At 49.6% G+C, this 13,489-nt stretch overlaps 1 protein-coding gene across 2 annotated transcripts in view; it reads left to right on the plus strand.

The window, feature by feature from the left end:
• Window positions 1–13,489, plus strand: part of Sh3bp4 (SH3 domain binding protein 4) — an 80,732-nt gene that overhangs the window by 51,711 nt on the left and 15,532 nt on the right. The window contains exon 3 of one of the 2 annotated variants that reach the window (XM_029538745.1): window positions 11,589–11,833. In XM_029538745.1, the coding sequence (XP_029394605.1) occupies window positions 11,716–11,833 (118 nt within the window). In that variant the 5' untranslated portion in view covers window positions 11,589–11,715. Of the gene's footprint in view, window positions 1–11,568; window positions 11,834–13,489 lie in introns of those variants that run through there. The other variant, XM_021198785.2, reaches the window with a different exon arrangement.

Raw genomic sequence — 13,489 nt, forward strand, 5'->3', positions numbered from 1 at the left:
GATATTTACATTGCAGTTCATAACAGTAGCCAAATTACAGTCATGAAGTAGCAAGGAAAATAATTTCAAGGTTGGGGGTCACCACCACATGTGACTGTCTTCACTTTCAGTCATATCTCCAGCCCCAAGAGCAGAATGTTTAAAAGAAAGAATGACAGATTAAAATTGCTGTTTAGAAATGTTGAACGTGATATACACGCATGCATTTATTTTGTTTGGTTGCTTTGGGTTTTGAGACAGGTTCTTCACTATATATCGGGGTGACTAGAACTCACTGTGTAACCCCAGCCAGTGTTAAACTCATCCTGCTGCAGCCCTCCCCCCCACCCCCCGCAAGGGCTAAGGTTACGTTCATGAGTCACCATACCCAGCCTCAAATGTAATATTTTAAATCAGTTATTAACTAGACTATGAGAGAAACTAGGGTGGGTCAGTGTGCCAGGAAGAGGGTGGTTTGTGCTAGACAAGGAAGTAAGGGAAGTGTGGCCACGCCAGGCAGACTGGCAGGCCAGGGCACCGAGCCCTGGGCTGCACAAGTCGATACTACATTATACATTAAAGCAGTGCCTCTCCACCTTCCTAGTGCTGTGACCCTTTCATACCGTGCCTCATGTTGTGATGACCCCCAGCCATAAAATTATTTTTATTGCTACCTCATTACTGTAATTTTGCCACTGCTATGAATCGTAATGTAAGTATGTGATGTGTAGGATCTCTTAATCTGTAGGGGTCATGACCCACAGGTTGAGGCCTGCTGCTCGAAAGCAAGGTTCTTGGCTGCTGAATTTAAGTTGGGTAGATACAGAAGTCAGTGACTTCCCTCTTCCAGAAATACTCCCCTGAAAAATATAAGAGAAAAAAAAAAAAAAAAAGATGCCCACGGTGGCAGCTGTGTTGAAGCCCAGTCTAAAATGTTCCCGGGATGCTTTCTGGACAGGAAGTGAGTTGGCTATGTGAAACAGGTCTCGTGTAGCCCAGGCTGGCCCCAGACTTGCAGTTTAGGCCAGGCTGGCCTTGATTTCCGGCTACTTTTATATTCCTAACACGTAGATAGGGATTAAGGTTTGGTAAGTGCTGGACTCTGTTCTTAAGCTTGACGCTGGCGGGGAAGCAAACTGTGGCCCACCATTTATGCTTTATCAATAAACATTATTGGAACATAGTCACAGGTATTTGCTTCATATTGTTTGTGATTCGTTGTAGACTAAAAGAACAGTCTTTGTGACAAACATTTGGTTCCCTAAAGTTCAGTTTATTCTCTGTCCCTTTTCAGAAAATTCAATAAATGGAGACCCACCACACCTTTAGACAAAAAGATGAACTAGCATAAAGGTGTCAATTCTCATCGATGTAGCATCAAGGAAATCTTTAAGGGAATTAAGTGGTGAGGAAAGATTTTAAACTATTCAAAAGTTCATGGAAGGAAGAAAATACAAAATATCTTAGGTTTTAAAAAAACCTAAGATAGGATTTTGCAGGAGAGTGGCTAATGGAAGTGTTGTCACAACTACCTAAGAGGGTATTACTACAGACTTTGTCAGGCTGCTGTCACAGAATGGCCCCAGTGCAGACCCTCGTGTCTCTATGTATTAAACTGTTTGGTGATGTCATTGAATTAATCTGCAGGGGACATGTTGTTCGGGAATGGCATGCAAAAGTAATTACTCAGTTCTTTGCTAATTAATTTTGTGACAGTCCTCACCGAGAAGCCAAATAAATTCTTTGTACATTAATGTCAGCACACAAACCAATTTTTTAAGTAAAGGAAATAGATGGGAATGCTCATCAAATTTTTCATTAAGAGAAGCCATGCTGTGCATCCAGGGAAAGCCAGACGGCAAAGATTGATAGGAGTGCACAATTCAGACTTCAAGCCAGCCAGTGGGTAAGCTCAAACAGTAGGGTGGCAAAGACGCTGGCAGTTGACTTCTTGTGAAAGTCCTCTGGGTGGGAAATAGGGCCAGACAGACAGACACAGGCTCTTATCTCACGGTTTTAAGAGCACTGGCTCTTACAGAGGACTTGGGTTCAGTTCCCAGCACCCACATGGCAGGCGACTCATAAATAACTGTAATTCCAATTCTGGGGATCAGATGCCCTCTTCTGGTCTCCTCAGGTACTACATGCATGTGGTGCACATTCATTCATTCATACAAATATACATACATACAGGCATACATACAGACAAACACACATAAATCTTTTTTCTTTTTCTAAAAAGAAAAAAAACTGAAATAAAGAAATGGGAGCATGCCACGTGACGGGGCGCACTCTCACCCTGTCACCAAGTGCTGCTCTCAGAGCCACTCTTCTGTTGGTCAGTTGCTGGCTGCTTCACAGGACACTGAGTTCTGGGTGGTGGGGGGAGGACAGGGACTCAGACTTGAATGCCTGCTCCTACTTAGTAGGTTAGCAGAGCTTTCCCTCAGCTGTCTACGAAGGGTGGGGAATTAACTCCCACCGCTGTTGAGAGGATGAGTTTCCAGAACCTTCCAGCAGAGCATTTGGCAAGGCTTTCTTGTTCTCATCTAGAAAACTGTCCTAACAAAATTGTTTAAAAGCCAAATGTGGAAGCACCCCCAAACAGAAAAGGAAGAAGGGAAGAAAATCAGTCAAAATGCAGTAAGATCAGCTATCAGAATGAGCTGAGTGGAAGGTGCAGGGCCTCTGGCTCCCCTTTAACTTTGCCCTCTTCTCTCAGGGGGTCCCGTCATCTTAGGAGTGGGATTGTAAGGGAAAGGAAGAAGGAACAATGTCCTGCTGACTCACACCGGCCACAGCACTGGGGCTCAGGTTCTATCCCCTGGGGTCAGCTTCCTCCACAAATGTTATGGGAAAGTTTGATACGTCGGGGACCCACTTACTGTCAGAGGACCTGTGGGAGCCAAGGCTTGGCACAGGGGCTGGTAACGGGACTTGGAAGAAAATCCCATTTTCATCACTTAAAGATACAGAATCAGAAAGCAAGGAAATTCAGTATTGTAAAAGGAAAAAGTCCCTTCCGCCAGAGGTCAACATTGTCCTTTTCTGTCAAATGTACACCTCTGGAAATGAGGTACCGTTAAATCTGCTGAATTAGTTTATTTCTGTATTAGGTTGTATGCATTCTGTTCTTGGAGCTATCCTGTGTCAAGGGTGCCTTTAAAGAGCTCTGCCACCCTCCAGCTCATGCAGGGTGCTTAGGACATTCCACGGTACCGGGGACACTCTCTTCCTAAGGACCAGCAGGCATGAGGGGCAGTAGGATGGAGAGAGGGTCCTCCTCCATTTCCCCAAATAAGCCTTGGCAAAGGTCAAGCAAAAGTTCATCGCTCTAGATATCTGGTCAGTGACTCACGGGGGGCAGTTGCTCTCCAGGAAAGAAGTACACTTTCATTCCAGGAATTTTCCCAATTACTTACTGTGCTAAATGCACACCCCAACCCCAGAACATGGTCTTCTCTGTATCAAGGGCTGACCTCTGCATTTGAGGCAATTCTCCTGCCTCTGCCTCCCTAGCAGTGTGAATACAGACATATACTACTACATAGACCTAGCTCCATTTATCTACTTCATAAAGCTGACAGGTGACATTGAGACTGTCCACTTCCATCTTGGCTCCCTACCTTCTGGCTGGGAGGCAGACACTTATCTACTAATGACTAAGGCTGCGAGAGAGCCTTTGGGCACCCTGTCCTCACCTTGCCTGTGCAGCGCCTCTGCTCCTGCTGTCAGGTGCTGGGCAATGTGGGGTATGTTGGGTTTTTTTCTCATGTTCCATTTGATGGGCACAGCTCTGCCCTATACCCTGGCTTTTTGCAAGGACTGTCATGGGCTGCCATGGATCTGCATGGATTGTAGTAGCTGCCTCCCCCTTAGCCTCAGGGAGACCCCTTCCAGTATGGCCTGGACTCTCCCTCACTTGTAAAGTGAGCAGTGTGGCTAATCCTGAGCTTCCCAAAGTAATACCTAAGACCATCGTAAGAATCCTGTGATCAGTGGGAAAGATGTTTTCCAGCCTGCCTGAGTAGACTTTAAAAAAAAAAAAAAAAAAAAAAAAAAATCCTTAAAGCAAAGGCAGCTATCAAGTGAGTTTATTTATTTTTATTTTTATTTATGTGTATGTATGTGTATGGTAAGTGAATGCCACATGTGTGTGGTTGCCTGCAAAGGCTGAAACTGGCATTGCAGGTGCTTGTAAGCCATTCAGTTAGGATGTGGGAACTGAGTCCTGGGTCCTCTGCAAGAACAGCAGGTACGCTTAACAACTGAACCTCTCCTCTAGCCCAAGTAGATTAATCCATTTTAAAGAGCACTGTTGAGTTCTACATATGTGGCAGGGTGTCTGAACTTTGTTTTAAGACTGGGTCTCACTATGTAGTCCAGGTTGGCCTTGAACTTGGAATCCTTCGATTGTAAAAGCACGTGTTGCCACATCTAGTGTGTTTGGTTGGTTGGCTGGCCGGCTGGCTGGCTGGCTGGCTGGCTGGTTGGTTGGTTGGTTGGTTGGATGGATGGATGGTTGGATGGTTTGTTAGCTTTTTGTCTGTTTTCCAGTATAGAAATCAGTGACTAGTGTTGGAACTCATATCTGCCGGATTGCAGTCTTGAGTAACATGGCAGATGGAGTCTAGACTCAAGTTAGATGAATGAACCTCTCTATTTCTCCCTGCTGTGAGCACACTGGAGAGATAATTGTGCCCTTCCTTTAGGGTCACTGAATGGAGATCAGACTTTACAAGTTTGTGCTGTCTGGGCTGGTCACAAGATCTTCCTCATGCCTCGTCTGCCGTCAGCGATACCACACGCTGGCTTGGTTTCCCATGTGGCTCAGCGGAACAGACCACAGACGTGGTTGTGATGAGTAGCTCTGAGGTCCTAGGAGACAGGCATTGCCGCACTCTTCGTTGGCTAGCCTCCAGACTCTGAGGTTTTTAGAAGCATGGGGCACAGGGGTTGCTTTGTCTACTATGGCCTGAACAGTGTGACCAGAAAGCTCTCTTGATCCCCACCACAACCCTCTGCTCTCCCGACTCACTTTTCTCTATTTTGTTACTGACCCAGCCCATTCTAGCCTGCTTACTCTCCATTGTTGCAAGGCAGCAATGTTTCCGCGCAGCCCCTGGCTCTTGGACTCCCCTTCAAGTGGCTGGTAGGTGCTATACCCTGCAGGGATGGTTCATATACCTTTCCCCCACAGGACATGGAACCTCAGCCGTGTCAGCTTTGACTTTATGCCATGGTTGCAGTGGACATGAGAAGAGCATCCCAGTTCTAAACCACAGCTCCTACTCTGTGGTCTCATGTGTTCCTGAAACACTCCACACAGGGGCCAGCATGGGAGTCTTTGGAAGCCACAGGGCAGCACTTTGCTTCATCTACAGGTGGCTGGAGGGAATGGAGACCCACCCTCCAGGCTGTGGGCGGGATTCCCATCCCTGTGGGCAGAGCTGACCCCCTCAGGAGGAGGTGTCTGAGCATGCGCTCCTCACCTGCTTCTATAGGCATGCTTAGAGTCATGCTGTCCCCACGAGGAATAGTGCTTAAGCCAGACCAGTGGAGGCTTAGAGGCAAATCCCCATGGCTTCGCCATCTTTGCGAGATCGGGTGTTGAAGTACTAAGACCGAGTAAGCCTTCTAGTCTCGGAGTGAAGCCAAGCTCCTCCTTGTACAGTTGTTTCTTAGGGAGCTAGAAAGAGGACAAATATTGAGATTTTTCGTACAGAGGCTGGGGTTGCGAATCACAGGGCAGGTCAAAACTCATACTTTTATTGTTGTTTACTGGAAGATATCTGTTGAGATTGACCCAGTCAGCTCCACAGGCTGCAAGTAGATGCAAACGGTGAGTCATGTTACTACAACCGGAATCACTGAGGGAGGCGCTGATAGCGTTCTTGCCCTGTTCTTCGCCAGCTTTGGCTCGCTCTCTCTCAGTCTCCTGGTTTTTGCCCAAGTCACACACGGCCCTGCTACCCCCAAGACACACCCCATCTTGGTGCCTTTCCTGGATTGGGTAGTTTCATTGTTCCTGAAGCCAGGGTGTTGGCAGAAAGGCCACCACATGCAGATCCCGTGACTGGGAGGTGCAGAGAGAGAGCAAGCTGGCAGCAGCAGGGAGGGCGCAGAGTGCCTGAGGCAGCCAGCAGGATCTGTCAGCAGGTCTGTCTGTGTGGACAGCTTGCCAACCTCCTAATTCCCGGGGTCTTGTCTCTAAGCGAGTCAGCCCTGACACTCAGAAAAGGAGAACTCAGTAGTTAGAGGAGTAAAGCCCACAGCAGTCTTCTGGACCCACAGAGGGATGCACCATCTGGAACACTGGAGTGGAGCTATTTATTGCCTGCCCCTGTCAGTGAGAGTGACCTAAAGGGTAGGCAACCCACCCTGGAGAAAGGATGGCTGGAGACTGAGAAGTGGAGTCGTCCTTTTGGTGACATGTGACATTCTTTTGCTCAGCTGGATGTTCGGATACTTCTGAGATGCTCGCCCAGGCAGTCTGTCAGTGAGAGTCAACAGGGTGGGTTTTCCAAGTTCAGTGTGCTGTGTGTCATCAAGTCACACCAACCTCCTGGTTCCATAAACGATCGTTCGAGGTGGCTATGAACTATCTCAGACCTATCATCGTGGTTGTATAGTAGGAATTCCTAACTCCCTGCCTTTGAGCCTACACAGCACAGTGGGAACAGAGACTGGGTGAGCTCATGTTCTAGGGGTGTCTTGCTAAGGAAGAGCAGGACTTCAGTGGTGATGAGACAAATACAGGAAGAGTGTGGGGTGAAGGCGTTCCTCTTTCTACCAATCAGATGCTATATGGGAGTGAATGGGTGGGTGGATGGATAGGTGGGTGGATGGATGGATGGATGGGTGGGTGAGTGGGTAGATGGATGGGTGGGTGGGTAGATGGATGGGTGGGTGGGTAGACAGATGGATAGGTGGATGGATGAATGGGTGAGTAGGTGGATGGATGGGTGGGTGATAGAGTCTAGTGAATGCCTGGGGAGAACCTTCCAGGCCTCCAAACCAGCATGTGCTGGGGACCTGTTAGGGGAAGTGAATTTTGGTAAGACAGTGGAGGCAGGTGGGAGGGAGGCAAGACCTATAAGGAAACTAACCCAAGAGACAGCAGGGTGGGTGGTGTAGGGAGGGCCTGGAGGTGCTGTTAGCACTCCGGAGAGCAAAAAAGGGTGGGTGGAGAGGCCTGGCAGCCTCCACTGTTGATTGAGGTGTGGACTGCAGGGTGCAGGCAGCCTGGTGGGAAGGAGCCAATTACTGTAATTGAGCTGAGCTGAGGTGGTGTGCTGGTGCTGGGAAGGGTCAGGTGGAGGTTACTCTCTGTCAGTGGAGGGGTATGTGTACAGTAACTGAAGGGTATGGGGGGGCGGGTCCTCTGGCTGTTTGGTGGGTGTGAATGGGAGCCTGGCCATCCACCTGAGTCCCGAAAGGCTCAGAGATCGATAAACAGGGACGTGGTGAACTTGGATGAGAGCCCTGGGGACACTGGTTGACTGACTTGGTCTGATGAGAGCTAGTGCCCATGAGTCACCTAGAACTCGCAGAGCCCCAGGGGAAGTGGGTGGAGCCAGGAGGGAGAGGATGCAGAGAAGCCCGGCTTCCTGGAAGCCCAGGTAAAGCCATCCTGGTTTTCACTTGGGCGCTGAATGGAAAATGCAAGGGCAGCGGTTAGGCAGGCCTGAGACACAGCAGGTCCAAATGTAAGTCAGGGGGGGTGTGCAGCTCTGCAGAGCTGGAAGTGAAGGTGAAACTAAGCCACGAGGGCACAGCAGGCTGGGCTGGGCTGCTGACTTGCTTCCCTAGGGACAGGACATAGTCCCTAGAGATTTGAAGGAACAAGATGGCCTAACCTTGGAGAGAACAAGGTTCCCACGAGGACAGATGATGGAAGAATTAGGAAGTCCCTAGCACCACTGTGAGGCCATGGAAGAAGAGGCCAGCCAGGCAGCAGAGAGCCAGAGCCTCTAGGGACTGCTCCTTGGCTACGGGGCCACCTTGCCCTCTTGCCAGTCTCTAGGCTGTCACACGGCTTCCTGGGATCCATTGCTTCTGCAAGGTGAGTGAGAGACTGAGGGTTGGTCCCCATGTCTTGGAGGGACAGACCCGTGAGAGGCCCAAGTAAGGGGAAGTAAGTGGCCTCACCTAGTAGTGATGGGGACAAGGACCTGTCTTGTGGGTGATGGATACAGAGGACAGGGCAGCTCCAGGTTCTGGTAGCTGCCATACTTTCTGTATGCAGAGCACAAAAAGATGGAGTTGGTAGAAAGGGTTTCACGTTCCACCTGCCCGGACTATATTATGAGGAGAGAGGAGGAATTCCTCAGGCAGACTTGAGGGACGAACTGTCTGGTCTCTTTCCTTTAAGAAAATGTCCCCAAAGGACAGGACAGTTAGTGTCCCTGTTTGCACTCAGTGTGGTATTGACAGTACCAGGGTCCAATTCAAGGACCAGCTGCCACTGGAGGAGAAAAAAACTTACTCTCAGGATTTTTTTTTTTTTTTTTTTTTTTCCACGAGACAAAAGTCCTCTACTCCATGAAGGGAATAGTGTGTGTGTGTGTGTGTGTGTGTGTACAAGCGCATTGGTGCCAGTTTTAAACACAAGGCATGTCAGGGTACTGGTAGTCACACTTAAGAGCTTGTCTTCTCCATCTGGTGAGGGTCCATAGGTCTTAATCTGTCTGTCCCTCGAATGTCTCCTCGGAAAGTGTCAATTTTTTTTTTTTTTTAATCCTACTGGTCACTGTGTAACTGCTGCCACCCCTTTTGTCCCTCCCCTGGCTCAGGGCACTAGCTATGTCCCCCCATCCCCATAAGAGACAACCGTGATTCATCTTACAACTCTGTCCACTCCCAAGGCCTGGATCTGACCCCAGGACTTATGGTCATGAGAGGGCCCTGGGCTATTTTTCTGTATTGATCATTTGTGGTTTCCACTGACCTCTGAGTCCTCTGTGGTGATGATGGAGAAGCTGCAGAGCCTCAGTCTCGCAGATTTGATGAACCGGGGTCCCCGATAAAGCTGCTCGCTCAGGAATCTCCCAGTACCTCTGTGTGCTGTGGCCTTCTTCTGTTCCAGACTTGGAGGGAGGCAAGGCTATCCAGCTGATCCCTCAGCGCTGTGTTCTATGCCTGCACCTGGCCAACAGCTTTCAGCTTTCCAAGACCAGAAGTAACCATTCCTAAAGGAAACAGGGTTTTTTTCTCAACTACATCGCGTGACAGTTCCTAGCCAGGAGTGGTAGTTACTTTCCTGTGGTTATGATAAAGTACCATGACCAAAGTAACGTATGGAAAAGAGGATTTATTTTGACATATGGTTCCAGAGGGATAAGAGTTCACCGTGGCAGGCAGGCAGGTAGGCGTGCCAGCAAGCATAGTAGAAGTCACAGGAAGCTGAGGGCTCACACACTGACCCACAGGCACAAAAGCAGAGTGGATACAGCATGCACCTTTTAATCTCAAAAACCACCCTTCCTGATGTACTTCCTCCAGCAAAGCTGCACCACTCAAAACTCCCCAAGTAGGGTCACCAACTGGGGACCAAACACTGGAGCCTATGGGAGACGTGTCTCATTCAAACCACCACACCTTCAGTGGCTTCCAAAAGTCCTTCGGAGAAAGGTGAGCTGACCCATGCAGCCCTGGTCCACACTCACTTGGCTAGGCACTCCAGGACCCACCCCTGTTCTAGTACCAGGCTCAAGTGCCTTTAGGCAGGGCTATTCTGACTCTGTGTCCTGTGGCCCAGCACATCCCAGGCTGTTTACATGGTGGCCACGGCAAGATTCTGCCCCTAGGGTTCTAAAGTCTGGAAGGAGGTTGCCTTGAAGCTCGTCATTAGTGCCCCTTCTTTGTGCCATTTGGACTCGGGTTCTTTAACCCTCCAGAAAATCAGTCTTGTGGCCTGGACTGGGATGGCAGAGATGACCAACTCATTTCTGATGGGAGGACTTGTTATACACAAGAGGAAAGCAGACACAGGTGTAAATACCTGTGTCCCCAGAGCAGAGGAAGAGCCAAAACATACTCCTCTTACTCAGGGGTCCTCAGAGCAGCTCTGAGCTTCACCAGCGTCCTCAGGACAAGCCTGCTATCAGCTGTCACAGCCAGTAGGCATCTCCTGCCCTCGCCTTCCCTTCACCTGTATTGGCGGCACAGTCTGCTGCCTCTCCTTAGACACCCCGGCCTTCAGAGTCGCAGGGGACATTCGTGCAGCTGGAAAGTTGGCAAGCCCAGGCTGTGTATGGGCTCCAGCCCATTCCTGAAGTGACTCTCCCCCTCCCACTCTCCAGCCTCTTTTCCTCTGTCATGAGTTTCCCCAGTGTCTGTAAATGGCACCGAGTCTTTGGCATAGAAAACTTGCAAGCTGTGATCTTCTGAAGTCTTAAGGTGGGCGGGAAGTCGGAAGCCTTTCTTGGATCTCTGCCCACTGGTCCCTGGAGCCAAGACTGACCTCTGATGCTTGGTAGTAGTAATTGGTGTTCATTGAGACCTTGCCTCATGTTCTGTATCATTCCGTCATGTGTATTTCTTAAGAAATACAGCAAGTGTAGTTAATGGGGTTTTAATGCCAGATGATAACCACAAACGCCTGGGCTGGATAGGATTCAGGTTGTGTATTGTTAGCAGCAGCAGGAGATGGGTGCTAAGCCTGCACATTCTCTACATGGGTCCTTTGAGCTGGGGATGTAGTGCCTGGGCTGGTGACCTCACTTTGTCATAGAGAGCTGTGTGAGGGTGCCACACCTGCGTCAGAAGCCCCGTTTCCAGCCATGTTCTAGGTGGAGTGTTGAGCACCCCATTGTTTGGGGCTGAGATGGTATGCATTCGTTTCTGGTAGAGGAGCTTCAAAATCCACAGTTCTTATTGCTATCTCTTCTCCGTCAGTCCTGGTTTAGGGTCTGCTCCAAGCCAACAAAAGACCCCGCCACAAATGCTTAAGCCTGGTCTACCTCATCCTACTAAGAACCAACCATACTCATAATTATGTCCAGCAGCAGCCTAGGAATAGCAGTTTGATAGTGTGCCCAATTTCACATGTATTAATTAGCTGTACATCATAAACCTGGTAGCCCCCAAGGACTGTGTATATGATGTTTACTCGGTTCCAGTGGGGACTAGGGGTACGCACAGGCAGGAAGCAGCCCTCCACCCCTACCCCCACCCCCAAGCCACCATGGCAAGGCTTCAAGAGCAAATGGTGTCACTGGCTCTCTGTTCCTTGTGCCAAGCCTCCCACGGCCGCTCCTCCAACAGGACCCGCCACTCTGGACAGACAGGGGCTGTTTTCTTCCTGAGTCCTGGAAGTGGCGATGTACCGCACAGTCTGAGGCTGTCCTCTTTGACTACACTGAATGGCCATCCAGGTGCTGGGACACATTTCACAGACCCCATTGTGCCCTAGGAAGAGCATCTCTACGTGCCCACTGGGCACAGGGTCTGTGCAGCTCGCCGCTTCTGCTCCCGGGCCAGAGCAATGAATTGGGCCTCTCTTCACTGGAATGGTCTGGAAGAAACAGGACTCCCTCCTCCCGTAAGATTACCCTCGAAGCCATGCTTCACTTGTTCAGAGGAAATTATTTCTCCTCTCCCTTCAGGAAGAAGAGCACTGCCAAGTTGACCCCTCCGTGCAGCGTGACTTTATGAGACAGCAGCTGCTGTCCCTGCTGGAACTAGGGGAGGAGACATGAGACCATAGTACCTCACCCACCCAAGAGGCTCACCATGGCAGCCCAGCGCATCCGGGCAGCCAACGCCAGCGGCCTCCCTCGGTGCAAGTCGGAGGGGACTCTGATCGACCTGAGTGAGGGCTTCTCGGAGACAAGCTTTAATGATGTCAAAGGTAAGTTCCTAGCCAACCCCTGCCTGAAGGGGACATAGGGATAATGGTGGCTCTTGGATTTACAGGCAGCCAGTTTTACCGTCAGCTCTCTAACCCTCCTGCTATTCATTCCTCCCTGAAAACAGTGCCATTTATCTCTGGATGTGTAGGGAGGTTGTGTGTGCACACACGCTCTTACTAATTTATGTGTGCAGGAATGCACATGGGTTGAGGCACACATGGATGCAAGTTCACTTGGAGACCAGGTGTCACGCAGATGCCACACGCCTTGGTGTTTAAGACAGGGTATCCTCCAGAATCTGGAACTTATTATGGAGTGTACCAGGCTGGCTAGCCAGCTTACAGAATCGGGCTGTTGGGCAAACCTTTCAGCTACACGCTTGAATCCCACCCAACATGTCATTTGATTCCCAAAAGTCTACTTTGACCTTGCTGCACCACATCTAGTGGCTTGTGCCTTGGGATGTGTTGGTAGCATCCTGGTCCCTTGTTACTGTGGTCAGCCTTCCTACAGCGTCGGTAGTTCATTGCTGATGCCACACACACACACACACACACACACACACTCACTCACGCACGTGCGTCCTCCTTGAAGAGGGACAGATAACATTGATCGCTCACTCTGAAGTCACTCCTTGTCTTCTTTCTCACACTGAACACTCAGAACTTTATCTCTGTTCCTTCTCCCTTGGCAAACTCAGAACTAAGTGATCCTGGACTGTGGCCACGGCCCCCGAGGCTTTGCACCGGTTTCCTGTTCCCCTGCCCTGGCTTAGGCGTGCAGTATTGAGCCCCACTGCAAGTGTTCTTTGAAAGAAGGAGAACAAACTGGAAGGTGTTATAGCAACAGAGTTGGTGGGTGTTGCTATAAATAAAAGAACATTTGTTTTTAGAGGGTTTTTTTTTTTTTTTTGCAAATGGGTAATAGGCAGCGTGATCTTACTTTAAGCTTTAGGGGGCGGGGCGGGAGGGGGGCTAGAAAAGGTGAGCAGAACATGCAAGGTTTTTGCTCAAAAGATAGAGGAGAGAGCTGAGTATTTAAAAATAACAGCAGTGATCCAAAAGCAAACAGCCTTGACCAAGTTTGCAGAGCCACTGTACTGCAGGGAGGGCGTCTGAGAGTCTGAGTCGCTCAGGACTGAAGAGCCTTGGTCTTCGCAGGATCCCTCTGCCTCGATGCTGGCCTGTCCCTCCTGGCTGCATCACTTCCGTTTACCTGGTGTGCGCATCAAAAGGCAAGCAGCTCTTGCCACAGCACCTGCTGCGGACAGAGTCTTCTGTCCTCATTCATGCCTACAAAATACTTAGGCCAGGGGATAGAAAACATGTTATTCAGGACCCCGAAGTTGCAAAACATCCAGGGAGGTTTAAAATGACCGATCTAGGCCGTTCGCCCCACATCTCATTAAGATGGGATTCGATGAGGATTTGGAGGAATAAAATCTCTGTCCCCGTGTCCTCTTGTTCCCAGGTGTTGTCGGCAATTGATGGAGATGATGCATAGATGTCCTCCAGAAGGGAATGGAGGACACAGTCCACCATGGTAGTTCCCCAAGGGATGGGAGAGACAGATCTCTGAGTGAAATGTATTCTCCTGTGCTCTAGAGGGACAGTGCTCAGAATTTTAAGTAAAAACCATTCTTACTCTTCAGTCTG

This window comes from Mus pahari, chromosome 5 (assembly GCF_900095145.1).
Source record: "Mus pahari chromosome 5, PAHARI_EIJ_v1.1, whole genome shotgun sequence".
Lineage (NCBI taxonomy): Eukaryota > Metazoa > Chordata > Mammalia > Rodentia > Muridae > Mus > Mus pahari.